Source organism: Anolis carolinensis, chromosome 2 (assembly GCF_035594765.1).
Source record: "Anolis carolinensis isolate JA03-04 chromosome 2, rAnoCar3.1.pri, whole genome shotgun sequence".
In the NCBI taxonomy this organism is placed as follows: domain Eukaryota; kingdom Metazoa; phylum Chordata; class Lepidosauria; order Squamata; family Dactyloidae; genus Anolis; species Anolis carolinensis.
In genome coordinates, this window is record NC_085842.1 from 85,033,506 (window position 1) to 85,058,829 (window position 25,324).

The 25,324-nt window shown below is 42.7% G+C and overlaps 1 protein-coding gene across 1 annotated transcript in view; it reads left to right on the forward strand.

Annotated features, from left to right (window-relative positions):
• gnai2 (G protein subunit alpha i2) overlaps positions 1-25,324 on the forward strand; it is a 198,671-nt gene that overhangs the window by 169,889 nt on the left and 3,458 nt on the right. Inside the window, exons 6-7 of the mRNA XM_062970104.1 lie at positions 19,514-19,643; positions 21,379-21,532. Of these exons, the coding sequence (XP_062826174.1) occupies positions 19,514-19,643; positions 21,379-21,532 (284 nt within the window). The remainder of the gene's footprint in view (positions 1-19,513; positions 19,644-21,378; positions 21,533-25,324) is intronic.

Sequence of the window (25,324 nt, forward strand, 5' to 3'; positions counted from 1 at the left end):
AATATGACATGGGAAACAAGAAAATCAGTAAATACATTGGACATAAAAATTGCAAGATTTAAAAAAAAATCCAACAGTGCTAGAAATAGCAATGTCTGGAACAATGATGTATACTGGGGTTGACAGTTACGTATATCAATCACGGACATCTGAATAGTACTGTCAAAGAGAGGAATCTTCTGTGGAATTGATATATGGCTTTAAATTGTTTCTCACTTTTGGCGATTCTATCACATGGTTTTCTTGGCTTCAGATTGGGTTTGCCTTTAGTATTCCATATTGTTTTAGTTGTCCTGTTTTAAATTATATTTCAAGCTGCTTTGAGTTCCCATTTCAGAAAAATGTTGGATATAAATAAAACCCCTTAATAAACAAATAAAATATTAAAAAGAGTTAGCATTCCACAACTATTGTTAGGTCACTAGAGTAGGCTTGGACAGATTGTACTCAAGAAAACCTAATAAAAATAGCCAATTGTGCCCTGCCAAACCTGTCACTTCTTTTAAAAACATTTTGTGGGTTTGCAACATAGTGCTTGGATGTCAATGCAACCCAAGGAAGCCAGTTTTTGTACAGAAAAATAACAATTGTGGGATGTGGATGCCAGGTTTTGCTGAGGTGAGTGGAGACAAAAATGGCTCCTGACACCATCAGCCCCCAAGAGCATGTCAAGGGTAAGCATTATTATGACATCTTTTTAATAATATTTTCATTGCAGTATGATGTATTGTAATGTAAAAATACCATATAAAGCAACCTTAAAATGTTATAGACATCTTATATTATTTATACCCCTAAAAATTCTTTCCCCAGCCCCACGTGTAAATTTTTAAAAGAGAAACAAAATTAAATTGACTTGTCACTTTCCAACACAAAGACATTTCTATAACAATTATGAACCATGTTCTTGGGGACCTTCTTTATGAAAGGTCCCAATCTTTAAAGAAATTGTCTAAAGCAGGGTTCTTGACCAGGTGTCCATGGAAATATTTCAGGGGTCCATGAGCTTGAATTAGAAAAAAATCAGCTTATTATCTCTATTTTCTCACACCTCTACCTGAAATATAGCATTTCCTTCACTTGTGAATGTATGTAATACACTACAGTAGTATTGATTTCATGTCACATTACAAATTTTGAAAAATGGTTTGAACAGATGTTGCATGGTTATCAGTATTGAAATTGTGAAAACGTTGTAAAACATAATTTTGAATAATCTTAAATTTTAATTTGAAGACATGCCCATGTTGAGTGTCATAAAATTATCTACCACTACATTGTACATTGTAGGGCCCCTGGTGGCACATTGCGTTAAAGCACTGAGCTGCTGGACTTGTGGACCAAAAGGTCCCAGGTTCAAATCCCGGGAGCAGAATGAGCGCCCGCTGTTAGCCCCAGCTCCTGCCAACCTAGCAGTTCGAAAACATGCCAATGTGAGTAGATCAATAGGTACCACTCCGGCGGGAAGGTAACGGTGCTCCATGCAGTCATGCCGGCCACATGACCTTGGAGATGTCTATGGACAACGCTGGCTCTTCGGCTTAGAAATGGAGATGAGCACCAACCCCAGAGTCGGTCATGACTGGACGTAACGTCAGGGGAAACCTTTACCTTTTACATTGTAAGAATGAGTCTGTGATTTTCGCTTGACTGACAAAAGAGCCCATGAAACAGAAATAGTTAAGAACCCCTGGTCTAAAGCATTATTTTGACTTCTAATCAAGTATTAGCAGCAGCAGCCTTTTGGTGGGAGTCTTGTTCACTCTTCCTATTGAGCTAATGGGCAAGGGCAGACCACCCAGACAAAGAACTACCAATTGGGAACTATGAATTCTATCATCGGAAGAATGCCACCTAAATAAACCAACTGTTGAAGACCATGCAATAGTTAGCCAATCAGCCTCCCAGCATAGAAGAGTCAAATAGCAGTACAGGGGAAAGGGAACAAAGAGAATTTTAAAACACAAGCTGCCACTTCAGTGGGTATAAAGGATTTAAAATGCAACTGTTCCAAACTAGAAATGTTAATGTGATGTTGCATATGTGCTGCACTCCCCCGGCAACTTGACTGCCAGGCCTTTTTTGTGGCCTGATGATGTCATCTGCTCTTATTAATAGGAAAAAACAATACAAAGAATCATGCTTTGTAGTGCAGATTGGTTAGAAAAAGGAAGGATGCGGATGGTGACACATCATCGATGCAGTCTGTGTTTTAACACATGGTTGGCTGCTACTTTTCATTCTGAACAGAACTGCCTCTTGTGTTGTACTTTTGAGTGAAGTGAAGTTGATTTCTACTTTCAGATGAGAGTGATGTGTGCTTTAAAAAAATGAGAAGGTGCTCTTTTTCCTTTAGAAAAGGCTCTTTTCTGGTTGTTTTCAATTGTTACTTCAATTGCTACAGAAAGGTAATTGCAAGAAACTGAGTTAAATTTTATATTCTTTCAAACAACCAGAGAGTGCAACAAATACAAATGCCTTTTTAAAGAATACAAAAACAGTGGCACATACTACAGAGTCTTTGCTAATTGTTGTGAAGTACACAAAAGCAGATCTTTTGTCTAAACTGTTTATAGATTGTTTTGTGTACCAATAAACATGAGAGGCCTTTATATCACAGCCATTTCAGAAGATTTGATAGCATAGGAGTTCTAAAGTCTACAATGCTTGTGTCCATACACTAGAGGGGTGTTTCTTTAACTGTGTGCCCGGACACCAAATGGGGTCCCCTAACTCCAATGTTGGGGTCGTGAAGGGCCACGGTAAATGATTTCTGAACACCACCCTTTCACAGAAGTCTGTTAGCAATGATGTGCAGTGCATACAGTGGACTGTAAGATGCTTCAGTTGAACTCCAGAAAAAGGAAAATTAGCCTGTTTAGCAAGCCTTGCACATGCTGGTTTTATACCTATTTTATATGCCAATATACCTGGGATCACATAAAAGTTTCTTGGGCAGAAAGGAATTGTAAGTGGAATTGCTCTGAGTCCCCTTCAGGGTGAGAAGGGCGGAATATAAATATGGTAAATGAATAAATCAATAAATAAAGGTTTAAGAAGCCCTGCACTAAAGCTGGGTTAAGTGCGCCGTTCCAGTTATTTTGGCAGTGAATGATATTTGGGATATAGTTCATCAGCATAGCCACAATTTCCCCATCTCCGTGCTCCCCTTCATGCTGTTTGAGGATGTTCTTGGTGACTCACCACCACTTGAAAGCCAATACAATCCCATCCCATGTACATGTGGGAGAACATGCATATGGATGGCAGACAGACATATTTTGACAGAATTGTCTTTGTTCACTTCTCTGCTGCTCTTGTCACATCGATGGTACATTCAACAATCCAGGTGCACAGAAAAATAGAGCCTATTATAAAGCTGGTGTTAGCTGTGTGTCAGATTCAAATTTTCTTTAGATAACTGGAGAGTCTGCATACCACCACATCACTGTTCTTTTCCTCCTATTACTGTGGACAGATATCAGGGTGAGAGGAATGCTGTGAGAGCCAGAGCATAGGATGCCCTAGAGCACAGCGTTTGCTGTAAAAAAAAGTCTCTGCTCTCAATGTATTAGATTTTCAGTAATATGGTTCTTTCTGGGTCATTGTTCTCCAGAGGGCAGAGGGCCTTTAAGCCAAATACAATGCTCCTAATCATTTGCCTTAGCACAGTTGTGCCTGGAACTCAATTTATATAATTTCCAATACAGTTGGTGTCACTTTTTCTCAAACTGCTGCCAATCACTGTATAGCTGTCCAGAGAGGAGACAGCAATGCATTTAGAAATGTGTCCTCTTTGTCCATGACATACATTTCTCAGCCTGTGTAACTCAGCAAGCTAAAAGTTGTTGCTTGTATAAACATGCAGTAGTACTAGGTAGATGAATGGAATCTGTTGGGTCAGACACAAGTGCAGTGATGCAAATTCATCATTCAAGGAAGAGCTTGTCTCCACCTCTTTGCAATGTGGACCTTATTTGAAAGCCACAGAATTTCTGTGGGTAGGAGCTAGAAGGTCCCACTTTAAGGGCTTCTGATTCCATAACAGAAAGGCTACTTTCCTCCTTAATTTATCCAGAGCTACCTTCCATTTTTGCAGGTGAATGATCTATCATTCACACCATTAAAATGTTTCACTAACAAGTGAGGATTTCTCTTTTGAATTATTACTGTTATTGTGTGACTTAAAGTCATGGTTTCTTGGCAAGAATTGTTCAGAGAAGGAGTGTTATTGCATTCCTCTGAAGTTGGGAGAGTATGATTTGCCCAAGGCCGCATAGTGGATTTCCACAGCTGAGTGGGGAATATGAACCCTGGTCTCCTTGAGTTCTAGGACAGCATTCAATCTACACAACACTCATCTTAAAATCACTATTCTTTTTATTTCCATTATACATTTTCCAAAATGGAAATATGGGCATAAAAGATGCACTAGTATTGCCAAAATATGCATAAAAATGTCTTCTAAAATTTTGTACTATAATTTTGCTCAGAATGATGTGCAGCCCTCCACAACTATGCGCTTGACATTTGTAGACTTGATTATTTGTGGGTTTCATTAAAATGCTCTCTCTTGGAATCACAATGTCCTCCAGTATGAGACTGTAGTCCTAAAGAGGTGTTTGTTCATGTTTTTATACACAGTTTTTGCACTTCCATGGGTATCTTGATCTCCTAGTCCTAGTGAATGTGGAGGGCTACATATTTTCTATTTTGACAAAGATGTGGAAAGTGGGCATAGGAAGACGACTACTGCTTGTGTTTTGTGTTTTGTATTATATTGTTGTTGCAGTCTGGTGCTATGTCAAGGGCTAACAAAACATTTGGACCCAACTTTAGACTATTGCCAAAGGTTGCTTCACAGCAGTTCCTCTGCCCTATAGTGAATTGTGGCAAATCTCTTTTGTACCAGACATGGAAGAAACTGTATATCATTTATTTTATCCCCTCAAACATTTTCTGGTTATAACCACATCATTTACGCCATAGTTGAAATGTGCCCAAGGTCCAAGAAGATTGCAGGTCCCTGATGGTGTAATGTAAGGACTGGGCCAATGCCACAAAATGAAATGTGATATATTTGATCACTGGAATCATTTAAAATTTTGTAGCAGTTCAGAAAGATTCAGGACTTTTACAGGAACAAGTCAGAAACTAGCCTGATGAATCATAGGCTGTGCTGTGAATTTAATAAGTCTCTTCTGTGTCCTTCTATGGAAGATGGTGTAGAAAACTGTCAGTACAGAAAAGCCACAATGCAAATGTGAACAGCTAATATAGAGGTATTCGGATGAGACGGTTGATAATTAGCTTTCAGATTAGATGTAAATAGCCACAATTTTACAGTAGTTTCCTGAAACAACTAAATGTAGATTTCTTTTGAAATTTCACCCCCAAAAATATTTGATCAGATTTGGAGAAATTTAACTATCAGTTTAAGCCAGGCATCCTCAAACTGTCTATCTCCATCTGTTGGGCCTCTGACTCCCAGAAGCCCTAGCCATCTTGTTCAATGGTCAGAGATTCTGGGAGTTGGAGGCCCAAACATCTGGAGGACTGCAGTTTTGAAGGGTACCTGGTTTAAGCTGTAGGAATACATTTCAGAAAGACAAAGCATTCAATTGCAAATGGATTTATCACAGTTTCTGATTTCATATTTTGATTAAAATTGAGCATTTTAGAAAAAACGTACAATCAGCCCTCGACATTTACTGTAGTTAGGGGCTCAGGGCCCCCATGAAAGTGAAAACTGCAAATTAAAAAATCTTATTTCTTTGTCTGAAAGGACATCTCTCTAGATATCTCCAGGTCCTCCAACATGACTCAGTATAGTCAGTATCCAGGAGAATTTGACCATAGAATCACATTGGAAAACCTAGAGATTCCTAGAGAGGTGTTTTCTCTAGGAATCCCTAGGTCCACCGCTATGACTCTAGGTCCTCTGGTGGAAGTTGACCATAAAGTCACTCTGGAGGACCTACCAATCCCCAGAGAGACCATTTTAATCAAATCCATGAATTATCAAACATGCAAAAGTCAAATCTGCAAATGTGGAGGATTGACAATGTTTTGAGTTTTTTCAGACACTAAATAGGCTTAGCTGTTGGTAAAACCCTTCAATTGTCCTTCCCAAAGAAGGAACTAGAGATTGTTGGAGACTATTTAAAAGCTAAACTTTTTTCCAGGGAGAACACAAGAAATAACATGAACAGAGTGTTTTCTTGAAGGGGACTACACCCAGCTCTAAGCAGGGATAGAGGGAATGAAAGGCAAGGAGAAGCTGAAGTCAGTTGTGGAGGATTTGTGAATGTGGCCTGGCTTTTCACTAAGATGCTGATATGTTACTATATGACATTTTATAGGGTGGAAGGGAAGAGTTTGCTTACATGTCACATTGATTTCCTGTCTCCACTTTTCCTTGGGATGGAATTCCCACTCTGCTTCCTCTCATTGTTCAGCTGAGGTCTTGGCCTGCTCCCGTCCGCTGGCAGCTTGTCTCAGCAGCTCATGTGTGCTTGTGAAGAAGCCTGGCGGGCAGCCAGTGTGAGACCGCTCCTTCCAGCTGCTCCAAATTAATACTGTAAGGGGGCTGGAAGGAGAAGTTCACTCATAGTAATGCTCCTCTGCCAGCTCTTAGAGCCCCTTTCCAGCAAAGGGAGTGTGAGGCAATTGCTGTGCAAAGTGTCTTTAATAGTACTTGAAAACTACTTCTGACATATTGTTCTTCCCCAAGGAGCTCTCACTCTCTTGTGCACATTCAAACATACTATTCGGAGGCAGGCCAGCTTATGGTCACTCAGATAATATTAGGCTTACCAGTTTAAAAACGAGAGAGTGTTATTGTTTTGTGCCTTCAAGTCATTTCAGATTTATGGCAATCCTAAGGGATTTCTGGAACTGGGAATGTGTGACTCACCAAAGCTCACTCCATGCGTTACTCTGACCTAGCAGGGAATCAAACTTTGGTTTCCATCACTCAGACCACTACACCATGCTGCTTCCATCGCAGTGTCTTTAATGGGTGTGATGGGAAAAGGAATTTTAGAGGAGTTGCTTTTAAGACAACTTGGTAACAAGCATTACACCTACTGAAATTCCCTCTTCTACCACAACCATTAAAGATAAAGAGACTGAATAAAAATTTTGTTTTGACAATCCTAACCACATGAATAAATGGAGGGGTTGAACTTGTGTGGTGAGGGGGCTTGTCTGTTCTAATGAACCTATGAGCAAAGCCGTTGGGGGTTAAGTACTCTCAGTAGAGCCACACATGATGGCGGGGTCATAAGAGAGGAACCAGATGAAGAACAATCCAAAGACCTCAATGGTGGAGCAAGTTGATGACAGTGGCTGTAAAGGTGGGTAAAGGCTTCAACAGATGAGAGGCCACCGGCAGAGCCGGCCCTAGGTATTTTTCAAGTGTAGACGAACAGAATTTTCCCGCCCCCCCCCCCCCCCAAACCAATCACTGAAAAATAAAAGCATTGGATAAGTGAAAATGTTTGATAATAAGGAGGGATTAAGGAAAAGCCTATTGAACATCAAATTACATTAAGATTTTACAAATTAAGCACTAAAACATCATGTTTTACAACAAATCAACAGAAAAAGCAGTTCAATACCTTGCGGAGGCAGGCCGCAGGACACAGGAGTTGCCTTGATGGCGCCCCCAACAAGATGGCGCCACAAGCAACTGCCTAGTTGGCCTGGTGGTTGAACCGCCTGTGGCCACCGGTCATCACATTATCAGTGCCATTGAATTAAAACCTCTTTGTTTGTCTCTGTGCGTTGATCTCCACACATAAGATAAATTCACACACAGAGATCTTCTAATACAAACCAAAACCTCCCCATACCCAGCCACTGCCACCTTGTGTTAATATCAAATATTCCCATTGCAAATCGCATTTTTGGAGAATCAATCATCATGTGTGAAACAACTTGTTGTTTGTTCTGAGCTATAGTACATAATTAGCTGCTGCAGTTGTGTCATCTGGTTTCCATGCTTTATATTCAGATGTCACAACCACCACGCCAAAGCTATATCTTCCATGCTTGACAAGGAAATAATTTGAACATGACAATAAGCAATCTCAAATTTGGGCAGAAAATATCTTAGCACAGTCAAGATGTGCTTAAACGTTAACTGAAATGGGTAATTCTTGTCTGTAATCCAGCAGGATATTTATCAAGAGTTATTTGCAGAGAAAATAATGCAAGTTAAAGTGCATGTGTACACACACAGAGGTAGAAATTAATCCTGAAATCAGTTTTACCTTGTCTAGTCAACAGACTGTCATGGGATACCTTGTGGATTTAAGGCCATCCCATTTGCATTTTGATGTTTAAGCACTTTTTCACTTCACTTATTTTAAGTGTTTGCTTACAGTCTAATTGTAACTCGTATTCATAAGCCATCTAAAGTAGAGCAGAGCGGAGCGGAACTGTTAAGAATAGGAGCCATAAGTTTTAATCCTACTGGAGAACTCTTTAAGTTCCATTAGGGCAACCAAGTAAGTGTCTTAACTTTGACCCCATCGATGATATGTGACAAATACTTCTGGCCTGCATATAGCTTGGGATTCCCAAAAAGATTGTAAGTAATTATGCACTTAGGGAAATAGTGTATTGAAAAGTCAATCCATGTAACATTTTTGCATCTGTTACCTGTGTTTAATGTGGACTATCCCAGATATTTGAAGGATGTCATACGCTATTTACACTACGGTAAAGGTAAAGGTTTCCCCTGACATTAAGTCCAGTCATGTCTGACTCTGGGGGTTGGTGCTCATCTCCATTTCTAAGCCGAAGAGCCGGCGTTGTCCGTAGACACCTCCAAGGTCATGTGGCTGGCATGACTGCATGGAGCTCCGTTACCTTCCCGCCGGAGTGGTACCTATTGATCTACTCACATTTGCATGTTTTCAAACTGCTAGGTTGGCAGAAGCTGGAATTAACAGCGGCCGCTCACGCCGCTCCCAGGATTTGAACCTGGAACCTTTTGGTCTGCAAGTTCAGCAGCTCAGTGCTTTAACACACTTCGCCACCGGGGCTCCTATTTACACTATATAAATATACAAATAAAGTTGTCAGGAAAAATACTAAGATAAATATGTTTACCATTATTTCATTGTATGCATTTATGGGTTGCTTTTCAGGAATTCTTTGTAGTTTTGACACTGGAATTATGCTAATAGGATGCAGACATCATGCTCACATTTGCATTGAGGTCTCTCTGGAGCAAGGGTCCCCAAACTTTTTAAACAGGGGGCCGGTTCACGATCCTTCGGACCGTTGGAGGGCCGGACTATAGTTGGCCACTGAGCAATAATAATAATAATAATAATAATAATAATAATAATAATAATAATAATAATTCCAGCATATCTATCTTGTTTGCTGTGTCATACAATAAAATAACAACAACAACAACAACAATAAAAAAGAGGGTTGGAAGAGACCCTTTGGGCCATTGAGTCCAATCCCCTTCTGCCTTTGTGCACCGAAAGCACAAGCAAAACACCCCTGACAAATGGCCACCCAGCCTCAATTTTTATTATTATTAATAATAATAATAATAATAAAGAGGGTTGGAAGAGACCCCTTGGGCCATTAAGTCCAACCCCCTTTTGCCTTTGTGCACCAAAAGCACAAGCAAAGCACCCCTGACAGATGGCCACCCAGCCTCAATGAATAATAATAATAATAATAATAATAATAATAATAATAATAATAATAATAATAATAATAAAGAAGGTTGGAAGAGACCCTTTAGGCCATTGAGTCCAATCCCCTTCTGCCTTTGTGCATCAAAAGCACTAGCAAAGCACCCCTGACAGATGGCCACCCAGCCTCAATGTTAATAATAATAATAATGTGATTTTGTGATACGAAATCCAGCATATCTATCTTGTTTGCTGTGTCATAAAATATAATAATAATAATAATAATAATAATAATAATAATAATAATAATAATAATAATAATGGTTGTAAGAGAAGAAGAGACCCCCTTGGGTCATTTAGTCTAACCCCCTTCTGCCCTTGTGCCATGGGGGCCGGATAAATGGCTTCAATGGGCCGCATCCGGCCCCCGGGCCTTAGTTTGGGGACCCCTGCTCTGGAGTGTTGTAAACTCAACATTTTCCAGTAGTGTGAACCTAAGGCTTGAACTGAACTTTGTTGAAGCATTTGCAGCTCTTTCTTGTATCAGATCTCCTAACTTAATTTGGGTGGAGATGGACTGGGAAAATCAGAGTGCAGAACTTCTAATCTCACTGAATATAAGTATTCAGATGGTGACTTTCTCACATTAAGAAACATGTGAAATATTCTCATCTGGAAATGATTCAGATAGTGTCCCAAATTGTGTTCCGATTTCTGCAGTATACCTGATCAGATAGAATCAGACATTGGTAATGTTGTGTGCAAAGCCTTTAAAAGAAATTTCATGAAGAATATTTTGTGCTTGCTGACATTGGAATGATGAAAGGAGACACTGCGAATGCTAAGGGGAAAGTAGTCTCACAAGATTTAATAGCTAAACAATACTGCAAGTGAAGTTATGCTCATATTCTATGACTCCTTTCAGTGACTGTAGCTCACAAAATGTGTGTCTTATTAATTATGTAGGTCTTTAAGTTCCTATGACACACTTGGTTGTTTTTGCTGCAGTAGAAATTGGAAATTGTCGCTATTTGTTATTCCTGATGCACTGGGATTCAGGAGGGAATTGTCCCCTTGCTCTAATTTTAAGAAGGTTAAAGTAATTCATTGCAGAAGATACAGGGCATCTGGAATAAGGAAGCAAGTATGAAACAGTTTTTCTTATGATTTAAATGATTAATATGCCTATCTTATAACAGAGAGATTGCTCCTCAGTGAGTCCTGCCATTCCTTTTCAGTGAAAGAGACAGAAAGTAGTGGTTTTCTAACTTTTATCAGGCGCATTTCATTGGTTCAAATAGGAGCGTATAAAAGCAAATAAGGTGGACACTTCTGTAAATGAAATAATACAGAATGCTATCAAATAGCCAGTTGCAGGCGTGCATATTTTTAAGCAAAGAAGTGGCAATTGAAATGTACAAAGAAAAGTCAGAACTTTATTATATCTGTAAACAGATTCTTGAGCGTGTGCCACATATGACATATCTGTTTAATGCCTGGGGACATTTTCAGTTATTTTGCTTTTCCTCTCTAAAATCATTCTTGTCCTATGTTACTTTTCTGACATACAAATTTTAGCCAGCTAATGGATTTCCTTTCAGTTCCGATACTATAATTTAAATCTGGGCACTAAAAGTTAGCAACACTATATCTAGTAAGAAGACATAGAGTCTAAGAACAAATGTATTCAAATGGTTGTGTACACTTGAGCAGATATTGCTTTCCAGTGCAGCCAGCTAGCTTTATTATTTTCAGCATCTTCACACTAGAGATTTTTGAAATTGTAATGGGCTATATAACTTTTAATGCCTGATTCTGGTGGGTATATCTTCTTTTCTCTTCCTATGTTGCATATTCCTGTGTTTATTTTGATCTGATTGAAGGACATCTTGACTGATTTAGTGGAAACATGGGATATAATTTAGAATAAATTAATATAAATGAATAATACTATCTCTAGAACAGTAATAGTTATTTCCCGCTAGAGTAGATGTATTGGATCAAAGGGTTTTGCATAAGTGATCACATACTATTCATTAATTAATTATTTTACCTTTAGTTTATATAATTTATGTTATACATAGACTGGAGCTGTTTTTACTAATAAAAACTGGTGTATATGGGCATTTTATTTTCTACCAGCTTATTGCAATATCACAAAACAAAACAAGATTTACTCTCTCATGGAGTTTTCAAGATTGGGTAGTGATGGCAGTTTGGTGGCTCTTGCTTACTGTGGAACCCTTGCTGTTTTTCTATACTTCATGGCCAGTATCTGAGTACCGTAGGCCCATATACTGCTGGAACTGGGACCCTCCATTTAATACAATTTTCACATAATATGGAAATTTTGGGCTTCCGCAGAAGCATGCCATAGAACCACTCTAGAGGACTTAGCAATGTTGAAAGATGTGTTTGCTCCGGGCCTTATGTGTGATTGTATGGTCAACTTCTGGTGGAACACTTCTCTAGGCATTGCTATAAATCCTCAGCTGATTCTGTGCTATTCAGAACTCTTGCCTTTGTCCTCTCCCACTGTGTGCTATAATAACTTTAATAATAATAACTTTATTTTTAACCCGTCCTATCTCCTCAGCCCACACATGGCCTTTGCTCCTTCAGAATAGGAAGGTGTCACGACCCAGGCTGCAGAGCACCAATAACCATACACAGAGGCCAGAATCTATCTAATATCTTTATTGTAGGAATATATAAAGTTAATAAAAACAAGTGTAGAAAATAGTCCAGAATTAGACCTTCCAGGAAAGGTCAGAATTAGTCCAAAAAAGCAATGTCCAATAAGAAATATTAAGGTCCAAAGTTGTAATCCAATAACCGAAACACTCACTTTGCCAAGCAAAGTGAGGGGAGATGACAAGGTCCTTTAGTCCATGAAACTTGAGCGAGGCTAGGAAATAACTTGATACTTGAAACAAGGCTTGAACGTGGAACAAGGTAACTAAGAACAAGAACAAGGTCCGTGGAATAACTTGATAAATCCGTGGAACAAGGCAAGGATTGATCCTGGGAAACAAGGCAAAGTCCGTAGATAAACAAAGGCTGGGAAGCAAGGCGAAGGCTGGATAGCAAGGCAAGGCTTGAGCAGGAGCGAGGCTTGAACCGGAGCGCGCTGTCCAGACACAACTCGCTCCGTAGGCTGACGAATTGACTCCGCGAAGTTACTACGCGGGTAAAACACCTAAATAGAGTCTAGCTTCCCGCCGAAGCAGTTCTCTGGGAATCAGAACCGAAAGCTAACTCTGAGACCAGATGTGAGACTCCCCAAAGATTCTCACGAGAAGCAGTCTTAATTGGCCACATTCTTAGCTGCAATCCTCGCACTCCTGCGCGAAGCTGAATCCAAACTTCTCTGTTGTTTACAAAACTCCCGGCGCAAGAATACGGGAGAAGTAGGCTCTGGGCTTGTTTGACATACTTCTGGGAGACAACTTTCTTGCAGGTGCAAGGTTCCCAGATCTGCCTGGGAAAGATCTGGCAGAGAGGAATCCAGTTCAGACTGGGAAGGTAAAAAACCCAAGTTTTCATCTTCATCAGGAATTACAATGTCCTGAGCAGGACTACAAGGCCCATGGGTCATCACACTATCCCCCTCCTCAAGGCCCCTCCCAAACTGGGGCCCTCTCCCCGAGGCGCGAGGTCGCGGTTTGGTGGGATAGGTCTGATGAAAGCGACGGGTTAGATCAGGAGCATGGACTGTGGAGGCGTCTTCCCAGGAGCGTTCCTCAGGGCCAAAACCCACCCAGTCAATGAGATATTGTAGGCGGCGGCGGTGAAAGCGAGAATCCAAAATGTCCTCAACCTCGAACTCCTCCTCCCCATTCATCAAAACAGGAGGGGGGGCCGGTTGGTCTGTATCAGGACGCACACCATCCGCCGGAAGGAGCAGGGAACGGTGAAACACTGGGTGAATGCGCATTGAACGCGGAAGTTGGAGTTTGAAAGTCACGGGGTTTAATTGCGCCACCACTGGATAGGGGCCAATGAAACGGGCATCTAACTTCCGGCAAGGGCGGTGGGAGGGCAGAAAGCGAGTGGACAGGAAAACCCGATCTCCTACCTTGATTTCGGGGCCCGGCTGGCGATGTTTGTCAGCGTGGCGTTTATAGTCCTCCTTGGCTTGGTCCAGTTGCTGGAGCAAAAGTTGTTGCACCGCTGTGAGTTCCTGCAGCCAATCCTCTGCTGCGGGAACCTCTGAAGTTTCAATGACAGGGGGGAAGAAACGTGGATGGAAGCCGTAGTTTGCAAAGAACGGCGTTTCTTTTGTAGAAGCTTGAACTCCATTGTTGTAGGCAAACTCAGACAGTGGTAACAGAGAAGCCCAATTGTCCTGTTGATAGTTTACATAACAGCGAAGATACTGCTCCAAAGTGGCATTGGTGCGCTCCGTTTGCCCATCTGTTTGGGGATGATGAGCTGAAGATAAGCGAGAGTCTATGCCCAATAGTTTTTGTAGTGCCTTCCAAAAACGAGAGGTGAATTGAGATCCACGGTCTGTGACTAAACTCTTGGGCAATCCATGTAGTCTGAAGACATGTTGAAGAAATAGATCCGCAGTTTCCTTGGCCGTGGGGAGGCCTTCGCAGGGAATGAAATGGGCTAACTTGGTGAATAGGTCCACCACCACTAAGATCGTGGTGAATCCACAGGAAGGTGGTAGGTCAGTGATGAAATCCGCGGAAATTATTTCCCATGGGTGAGATGGGGTAGGAAGGGGGTGTAAAAGCCCTGAGGGCTTCTCCCTTCGTATCTTGGAGCGCTGGCATACTGGGCAGGTGTTGACATATTTTTCCACATCCTTGCGGATCTTGGGCCACCAAAAATCCCTTAGGATCAAATGCATAGTTTTAAATAGTCCGAAGTGTCCTGCTGGTTTGCAGTCATGACACAGACGAAGCGCTTTTTCCCTGCCCGGTCCGGGTGGGATATAGACATGATTTCTATAGCAGAGCAGCCCATCTTTAAGCGAAAAGGGGAAATGCAGACCTTGGCGAAGTTGGTCCTGCGCCCAGGCATCTGCTTGCTGACTAGCCCTGATTTCTTGAGCACAGATGGGTCCTGGAGTAGGGGAAGTTGAACCAATGGGAATGGATTTGGTGTTCCCCACCGTGAGCGTGGCAAAGTTCTCAGGTTGTAGCAGTTGGGATTCAAAGGTCTCCTTGCGTCCTGCAGCGTATTCCGGTTTACGTGACAGGGCGTCTGCTTGCTTGGTTTGGGCTGGGGTCACATAATGGATCTGGAAGTTGAAACGTTCAAAGAATAAAGCCCAACGTTGCTGCCTCTGATTTAGTTTGCGGGCAGTTCTTAGATGTTCTAGATTACGATGATCAGTGTGGACTTCAATGGGAAATTTGGCCCCTTCTAGCCAATGTCTCCAAGTTTCAAAGGCTGCCTTTATGGCCAGTAGTTCTTTTTCCCAAATGGTGTAATTCCTCTCTGGTGTGGTTAGTTGACGAGAATAAAAGGCACAGGGGTGGAGGTGATCTCCCACCGGTTGTAAGAGTACAGCCCCAATTGCCACATCAGAGGCGTCCGCTTGCACCACAAAAGGGGTTCCAGGATTTGGGTGCTGTAGAATTGGCTGGGAGGTGAATAGTTTCTTTAGTTGCTGGAACCCTTTCTCTGCTTGATCAGTCCAGCGGAAAGGCTGCTTTCCACGGATGCAGCTAGTGATGGGGTCGGACCAGCGGGCAAAATCTGGAATGAACTTGCGGTAGTAGTTCGCGAACCCCAAGAAACGCTGCACCTCTTTCTTGTTAGTTGGCGCCCGCCATTCCAATACTGCTGAAACTTTGGCTGGATCCATGGAAAGCCCTAGAGGCGAGATGCGGTAACCAAGGAAATCTACCTCTTGTAGATCAAAAGCGCATTTTTCCAGCTTGGCATAAAGTCCATGATCCCGCAATCGTTGTAACACCATTTTGACGTGGTTCTCATGTTCTGATTGTGATCTGGAAAACACCAAAAAATCGTCCAGGTAGATTATCAAGAACCTGTCTAGATAGTCCTGAAAAATGTCATTGACAAAATGCTGGAACGTTGCGGGGGCTCCGCATAAACCGAAATTCATAACTCGGGACTCAAATAATCCGAATTTGGTCTGGAAGGCGGTCTTCCACTCGTCCCCTTCCCTGATGCGAACTAAGTTGTAAGCCCCCCGAAGATCCAGCTTGGTGTAAACCTTGGCTCCTCGAAGCCGATCCAGTAGATCCGAGATTAAAGGCAGGGGATAGCTGTTCCGCTTGGTGATATTGTTCAATGCTCTGTAGTCCACCACCAAGCGTAGTTCCCCTGACTTCTTCTTCACAAACATCACTGGGGAGGCGGCTGGGGATTGAGAGGGTCTGATGAATCCCTTGCGAAGGTTTGTCTCTAGGAATTCCCTGAGAGCTTCTTGCTCTGGTTCAGTCAGGGAGTAGAGATGCCCTCGCGGGATCGGGGCCCCCTCCACCAAGTCAATGGCACAGTCATAAGGTCTATGTGGGGGTAATTTTTCGGCTTCTTTCTCATTGAATACATCCCAATACTCGGAGTACTTCTTTGGCAAGGTGATGATGGGCTCGGTGTCTGTGGCATGGCATACCTTGGCTACGAGGCAATGGTTTTGGCAGTACGGTGAAGCAAACTGCAGTTCTCTGTTGGACCAGGAGATGTTAGGGTCGTGGAGAGTCAGCCATGGAATTCCCAAAATCACAGGGAAATGGGGGACCTCGGTAACAAAGAAGGAAATCTCTTCCATATGTTCCCTTATCCACATCCTGGTGGGTTCCGACCACTGACTTACGGGGCCCGTCTTGAGGGGACGGCCGTCTATGGCTTGCACCACACGGGCATTCTTGAAATCATGATATTGTAATCCCAGAGAGTCGGCATACTCTCTATCGATGAAATTGTTGGTAGCTCCAGAGTCTATCATGGCGTGGATCATGACGGGTCCCCTTTTTGCTGACCATAATGTGACCACGAGAAGGAACAGGACCCCGGTTGGCGGCTCTTGGATGGATTTTTTGACCGGGTTGGCGAGCCCCTCTACACCCGGTCGTTGGCTTCCCCCGCCGGCTGTGTGCCAGTCGGCTCAGACGCCTTCGTCTCCGTGGAGGACGCCGCCGCAAGACGGGCGGCAGGCTTCCCTTTGGCTGGGCACTCTCTGGCGAAGTGGCCCCCGTTCCCGCAGTACCAGCAGAGGTTTAAGCGTTGACGACGGGCCTTCTCGGCGGCATCTAGTCTGGGACGCACATTGCCCAACTGCATCGGCACCTCCTCGCCTCCTCTGGGGTATGGGGTTGGCGGTGGGGGTCTCCACACCGGACGTGGCTGAACGCTGGCGGGAGCGGGGGGTTTTGCCCCGGCTCTACTGCCCTGGCCTCGAACCCACTGTTTCCTGTTGGCAATCATGACTTCAGCCCGTAAACATTGATCAATGAGTGCCTCGAGGGTCTGGGGAGGATCCACCTTGGAGATTTCTTCCAGCATTTCAATGTTGAGACCCTCCCGGAATTGTCCCCTGAGGGCTACATCGTTCCAGCCGGTGTTGTGGGCCAGCACTCGGAACTCGGCTATATACTGAGACATAGGTCTGTCTCCTTGGAAAAGGCGACGGAGTTTGTGACCGGCTGCCTCCAAATTGTCCTCGATTCCCCAAGTCTCCTTGAGGTGGTCCAAGAAGTGTTGCGCTGATCTTAGGTGTGGAGAGGCTTGGTCGAACAGTGCCGTCGCCCAGCTGGCCGCTGGCCCGTCTAGAAGACTGTAAACCCATGCCACTTTGATGTCTTCTTGGGGAAACTCGGCAGCACGGGCCTCCAGATAAGCTTGACATTGGCGACGGAAGACATGAACCTTAGAAGCTTCTCCAGTAAACTTGGTTGGCAACGCCATGGCCGGAAGACGAACTCCGCGTTCCTTCAAACCCCTTATTTCTCCATCCTGTGCATTGAGCTTATCACGGATTCGGTCCACCTCTTCCTTGTCGATGGTGTAGGTAATCGGCTGGCCGCTCGGCCCAGGTACGGTTCCGGTAGACATTCTGGCCGAGGTTAATTGGTGCTTAGGGTGGCGGAGTCAAACTGTCACGACCCAGGCTGCAGAGCACCAATAACCATACACAGAGGCCAGAATCTATCTAATATCTTTATTGTAGGAATATATAAAGTTAATAAAAACAAGTGTAGAAAATAGTCCAGAATTAGACCTTCCAGGAAAGGTCAGAATTAGTCCAAAAAAGCAATGTCCAATAAGAAATATTAAGGTCCAAAGTTGTAATCCAATAACCGAAACACTCACTTTGCCAAGCAAAGTGAGGGGAGATGACAAGGTCCTTTAGTCCATGAAACTTGAGCGAGGCTAGGAAATAACTTGATACTTGAAACAAGGCTTGAACGTGGAACAAGGTAACTAAGAACAAGAACAAGGTCCGTGGAATAACTTGATAAATCCGTGGAACAAGGCAAGGATTGATCCTGGGAAACAAGGCAAAGTCCGTAGATAAACAAAGGCTGGGAAGCAAGGCGAAGGCTGGATAGCAAGGCAAGGCTTGAGCAGGAGCGAGGCTTGAACCGGAGCGCGCTGTCCAGACACAACTCGCTCCGTAGGCTGACGAATTGACTCCGCGAAGTTACTACGCGGGTAAAACACCTAAATAGAGTCTAGCTTCCCGCCGAAGCAGTTCTCTGGGAATCAGAACCGAAAGCTAACTCTGAGACCAGATGTGAGACTCCCCAAAGATTCTCACGAGAAGCAGTCTTAATTGGCCACATTCTTAGCTGCAATCCTCGCACTCCTGCGCGAAGCTGAATCCAAACTTCTCTGTTGTTTACAAAACTCCCGGCGCAAGAATACGGGAGAAGTAGGCTCTGGGCTTGTTTGACATACTTCTGGGAGACAACTTTCTTGCAGGTGCAAGGTTCCCAGATCTGCCTGGGAAAGATCTGGCAGAGAGGAATCCAGTTCAGACTGGGAAGGTAAAAAACCCAAGTTTTCATCTTCATCAGGAATTACAATGTCCTGAGCAGGACTACAAGGCCCATGGGTCATCACAGAAGGGCAGTTGTCTCCTCCCACCAGTCCATATACTGGATATGAACAATACAACCTGAATCTAGTGTATGCTTAAGAGAAAGGTCTGCTGTCACTATTAGGTAGTGACTGAGGTTCAAACTAGGCCCTGTTGACACCAGTGTGTATTCTTAACAAAGCAGAAGACTATTTATGGAGTGATATATAAAGTAGTACATTAGAGTCTCGCTTATCCAACGTAAACGGGCTGGTAGAACGTTGGATAAGCGAATATGTTGGATAATAAGGAGAGATTAAGGAAAAGCCTATTAAACATCAAATTAGGTTATGATTTTACAAATTAAGCACCAAAACATCATGTTATACAACAAATTTGACAGAAAAAGTAGTTCAATATACAGTAATGCTATGTAGTAATTACTGTATTTATGAATTTAGCACCAAAATATCACGATGTATTGAAAACATTGACTACAAAAATGCGTTGGATAATCCAGAACGTTGGATAAGCGAGTGTTGGATAAGTGAGAATCTACTGTACTTTCCTCTATTGCAATTTGATAAAAATGTCAACATAGACATGTATATTGGCTAATAATAATAATAATAATAATAATAATAATAATAATAATAATAATAATAATAATGTGTGCCATTTCCCCTGCAGACATAGACCTCCAGTTTTTTTGTTGTGTTTATAAGTCCCATGTATTTGGGACTGGGCTTAATAAACCACAGCTTTCCCTTCTGAGTGATGATGTGTCGCTCAACTGTCTACAGCACCCAACATCAGTAACTTTGTGGGTTCTTTCTTGCAGGATGTTTGATGTGGGGGGGCAGAGGTCAGAGAGAAAGAAATGGATCCATTGCTTTGAAGGAGTGACAGCCATCATCTTCTGTGTTGCTCTCAGTGCATATGACTTGGTTCTGGCTGAAGATGAAGAAATGGTAAGGAGAGGATCATGTTGACAGTACAGTCTCCAAGGTGATAAGTTGGCTCTCTAGGATGAAAATGCTCCACTTTTGGTTATTTAAACTTACCTACATTTTCCCTTAAGGTTTATACTTTTGGAAGACTTGGTGCCATCTGAAATTCTCTTCTTTTGGAGTGCCAGATACACGTGTTCAGTTTTTACTGAGTAAAAAAAACCCCTTTATTTAGTTTAAAATGACAACGTGTAGCTCTCTCAAACAGAAATTGTACTGTTTGTGTGCCCATGGCAACATAAGTGTGCAAGGCTGGTTTTTTTACACAGTATAGTAATTCCTACCTTTCCGCATCTTCTTTATAACCAGTTTCAGCAGCTTCTGAAACATTTAATATTTTTAGTATTTACATTGCAATAGAAACAAAAATTGGAGTTTCAGTTCTAAAAAGCTGAAGTTTACAAAATCACTGATAAGGAAAATGATTATATCAAACTTAATATTCCAGCTTCTCTTTCCAATTCTACATCTCAGCAGGAAACTGTTGTATGAACTGAAACATGTCCAGAATACCCTGCCCTGTTCTCAGGAAAAGGGAATTGCCTCAATAGGTATTTAATCAGAATCACAGAAACAACTCCCTTGTGCTTGCAGTAGCAAACCAAGCTGAACAGTTCCCTGAAAAATACAACTGCATTCTGCTAGTGTCCAGCTAACTGACCATGAATATATATATCTATATCAGTGGTTCTCAACCTGCAGGTCCCCAGATGTTTTGGCCTACAACTCCCAGAAATCCCAGCCAGTTCACCAGCTGTTACGATTTCTGGAGTTGAAGGCCAAAACATCTGGGGACCTGCAGGTTGAGAACCACTGATCAATATAAATGCCCAATAGATGTGTGCATATATGCCCTTCAAGTCGCCTGTTGACTTATAGCAACCCCATGAATTTGATAGGGTTTTCTTAGGCAAGAAATACTCAGAGGTGGTTTTGAAAGTTCCTTCCTCTGAAAACATAATCCACAACACTTGATATTTGTTTGTGGGTCTCTCATCCAAGCATTAACCAGAACCTGCTTAGCTTCCAAAATCACACAGGAACTGACCTTTAGGATATTTGGGCATGACACCATACATAGCGAAATAATTTATGTAATTTGTACAAGTCTTTAGTATAAAGTATGAACCAGCCTTTTGATTCCAGGGACTGTAAGAAAGCCTAATAAAACTGACCATACTATATTCACATTTTTTCTCTGAGCTATAGGTTAGTAGTTTAATAAATTAAAGCTGTCTTCTGTTTATTCTCTGATAATGACTATAGCAGGGGAAATATGTCCATCTGATATGAACTACAGCTCCCAAAATAGCTATTCCACATAGTGGCTGGAGTTTGGGAAGTTGTAGTATAAACAATATACTGGGCCACTGAAGTATGAGAACCCTATAGCTTCTTAACACATGCCCTTGAAGTTGAGAAATAATAGGTATATTTAGGATGAACAAGGGCATGTGTTAAGAGGCTATAGGGTTCTCATATTGTCTCAACTTCAACTTACATAGGTAGACATACTATACTGATGGGGGTAAATTCAGCTGTGTTAGTTTGTGGTAGCTCCAGTAGAGGCTGATAAAGCCTTAGCTTAGACTTCCACACCTCAAAGCCTACAAAACCTATTTTTCCTTCCTTGCTTCTTGTTCCTTGTTGTTCTCATAAGATATTTCCTGACTCAGGGTATCTGTTGTCTCAACAGAATCGGATGCATGAGAGCATGAAGCTGTTTGATAGCATCTGTAACAACAAGTGGTTCACTGATACATCCATTATCCTCTTCCTCAACAAGAAGGATCTCTTTGAGGAGAAGATCATCCATAGCCCCTTGAGCATCTGCTTCCCAGAGTACACAGGTAAACCGAGCCACCCCCTCTTCTCCCTCCCTACACACACATGGGAAATTAACTTCATCTCATGTCCTTATTTATAAATTCCTGAACTCTTTTTGGACTGAGAACATCCTTTTTCATTTTCATTGTAAAAGCTGATGAGAGACACTGCCCATGTCAGATCTGGCTTTATATTTTCCTTGGTAATGCGTCGTCTTCATCATGGAAAGAAGTGACAAGTGGAGTGCCGCAGGGCTCCGTCCTGGGCCCGGTTCTGTTCAACATCTTTATTAACGACTTAGACGAAGGGTTAGAAGGCACGATCATCAAGTTTGCAGATGACACCAAACTCGGAGGGATAGCTAACACTCCAGAAGACAGGAGCAGAATTCAAAATGATCTTGACAGACTAGAGAGATGGGCCGAAACTAACAAAATGAAGTTCAACAGGGACAAATGCAAGATACTTCACTTCGGCAGAAAAAATGGAAATCAAAGATACAGAATGGGGGACGCCTGGCTTGACAGCAGTGTGTGCGAAAAAGATCTTGGAGTCCTCGTGGACAACAAGTTAAACATGAGCCTACAATGTGATGCGGCAGCTAAAAAAGCCAATGGGATTTTGGCCTGCATCAATAGGGGAATAACGTCTAGATCCAGGGAAGTCATGCTCCCCCTCTATTCTGCCTTGGTCAGACCACACCTGGAATACTGTGTCCAGTTTTGGGCACCGCAGATGAAGGGAGATGCTGACAAGCTGGAAAGCGTCCAGAGGAGGGCAACTAAAATGATTAAGGGTCTGGAGAACAAGCCCTATGAGGAGAGGCTTAAAGAGCTGGGCATGTTTAGCCTGCAGAAGAGAAGGCTGAGAGGAGACATGATAGCCATGTACAAATATGTGAGGGGAAGTCATAGGGAGGAGGGAGCAAGCTTATTTTCTGCTGCCCTGCAGACTAGGACACGGAACAATGGCTTCAAACTACAGGAAAGGAGATTCCACCTGAACATCAGGAAGAACTTCCTCACTGTGAGGGCTGTTCGGCAGTGGAACTCTCTCCCCCGGGCCGTGGTGGAGGCTCCTTCTTTGGAGGCTTTTAAGCAGAGGCTGGATGGCCATCTGTCGGGGGTGCTTTGAATGCGATTTCCTGCTTCTTAGCGGGGGGTTGGACTAGATGGCCCTTGAGGTCTCTTCCAACTCTACTATTCTATGATTCTATGATTCTATGATTTGGTATTTAATGCTGAATTGCATACCTCTGCACTAATATGTAACAGGACATTTCCTGTGGGATGAATACCATTGAGAGCTAGCGAGGACCTGTGATTTGGAGCTAGGAGCAGCATTTTCCTCTCTTGTCTGTGTTTTTAAGGAAACTGCTAGATTGATTCCCAGTTCTATTACTATGCTGTGAGGGCATGAAGTTTACAAATATTTCCATGTGCAGTTGCATTGTTTCCTGATGACACTTATGGGGATTGTTTGTTTAAATAGTAAATAGTTTACTATTGTAAAATATTTACTCACAGTGATAATGATGTTTTGCATTGGATTCCAAGTAGTGGCCAGCATCCTGGTAGTGCAAGCATAGTTTCCCCTCACACTTTTTGCATGTGTTTCTTGGTCCTTGGCATTCTCTTCCTTCCTCAGCAACCACCAAAAACTCTCCACCCCAGAGTCACCATGTCACTGTGATAGCTGTCCCTAATGACCATTCCATTGCTGGTAAAGTACAAAAGAGATTCAAGAAGGCTATGTTCCAGCAGCCAGGTGGAAACCAATGACAACATTTGCTGAGGACACCCCCCCCCCTTCCCAGGGCAAGATTTTGCAGAAGTCCTCAACCTGCATATGGCTGTGTGTCTCTGATTCCGCCCCCCCCCCCCCCCCGCTTCCCAGTATAGGAATAACTGGAGTGCTGCGGGGAGATACGTATGCAGACTTGTGAGTGTAGTAGACCTGACTGATTACATAGTTACATTTCTGGGTGGTCTTTCAACAATGAAAGCATGAGAAAGAGTCATCTAGCACCTTAAAGTCCATTATTATGGCAAAGCTTTTGTATGGTTTATCATAATAAATATTTCATTCTTTAAAACACCACAAGTCTCCCTTCGAAGTTGCATTTCCATGTCACTAAGACATTACTTAACATGTCAGGGCTGCAGCTGAGGCACAATTTAACTCTGGGTCTTAAGAAAGATAGAGAACAAAGGTGATGGCCTTTGAGAACTGAAAATCAGGAGTTTTCATTTTGCTTCACCACTGTGATTTTAACTAATTAGCATTTGGTAAGTGCTAGATTTCCGGAGGCCCACTTCTGGGCTTTCACAGTGAGAAAGGAAGGTGTGGTCCTTGTTTTTGTACTTGTTCTACATGGCAGGAAATGTGGAGATTGCTTCTGCCGATAAGCTTCTCTACCACGTGAGTTTGTCCTAGGTTTCACAGCTCCCCCTGAGTAGAAAAAAGCAGGTAGGACCAGGACCAGGACCAGGGCAGTGTATCTTCAGTGTTCAATATACAGTCAAGGTGCCACTTTGTCAGTTACTGTTCTCCTCCACCAGGCAGTTTATAGCTCCCTCTAAGATCCAGGTTTCTAAAGAGCATGCATCTATGTTGAATCTTGTTTTTGAAAATGTTCATCTTTCAGCTGGAGGGGCAAGCAATATCTATGGCAGCCTCCTGCTGTGAATGGGATTGTATGGATTATAGTCCCACATATCCCAGGAGTATGGCACCGCACTAGGGAAGGCTGATCTGTGAGAAATAATGCAGGCAGCTGGACCCTGTACATCTTCAAGTCAAATGCAGTTGATGACAGCTAACATTCAGATATATGTAGAGAATTTGGCACTGTCTATTTTTCAGGAAATCTTGCCTGTAGATTATCACATGCATTATTTTACAGTTCAACTGGATCTGGTCTCTGGCATTTTCAGCTCTGCTGGTATAGGGGAACTGTCACAGGGTGAGCCAAGAATGTGAGCAGAATGCCACCGGATGAGGGTTAGGACTTCTGGAACAATCTCTTTTTGTGCTTTTTGATTGTTTGGAGGGTTAAAAGTTCACAAGGAAAGGAAACAGATTAATCAGCCACTTTGTAGTGGGATGTAATCTGAGGCCCCTTTTACTCTGCCACATAAAATCCAGATGATGATAATAATAATAATAATAATAATAATAATAATAATAATAATAATAATAATAATAATAATAATAACTTTATTTATACCCCGCCACCATCTCCCCAACGGGGACTCGGGGCGGCTAACATGAGGCCATGCCTAGAGCAATACAATATAATAAAATATAAAAACAGCATATCATAGCACAATTAAAAGTAATACAATAGATGATAATAGACATTACATCAAGAAATCAAAAAAACAGTAAAACAAGGGCAGGCCGCATGGACATAAAGATAAAACTCGGAGTGAGAGGGACAGGGGGTACTCCACTGTGGACAGGGACACATGAAAGTGGGGCAGTCTAGAGGATAAATGTTGAGGGGGGAGTAACACAGAAATATATAACAGAAATTACTCACCGAAAGCACAGCGGAAGAGCCATGTTTTCAAGTCTTTCCTAAAAGCTAACAGAGTGGGAGCTTGCCTGATTTCAGTAGGTAGTGAATTCCATAGTCGGGGGGCCACAGCAGAAAAGGCCCTCTCCCTTGTACTCACAAGGCAGGCCTGGGAAATAGACAGTGGTGATAAAAGGGCCTCCCCGGATGATCGCAAAGATCGGGCAGGTTTATGGAAGTAGATACGGTCACGGAGGTAGGTGGGTCCCAAACCGTTTAGGGCTTTATAGATGAT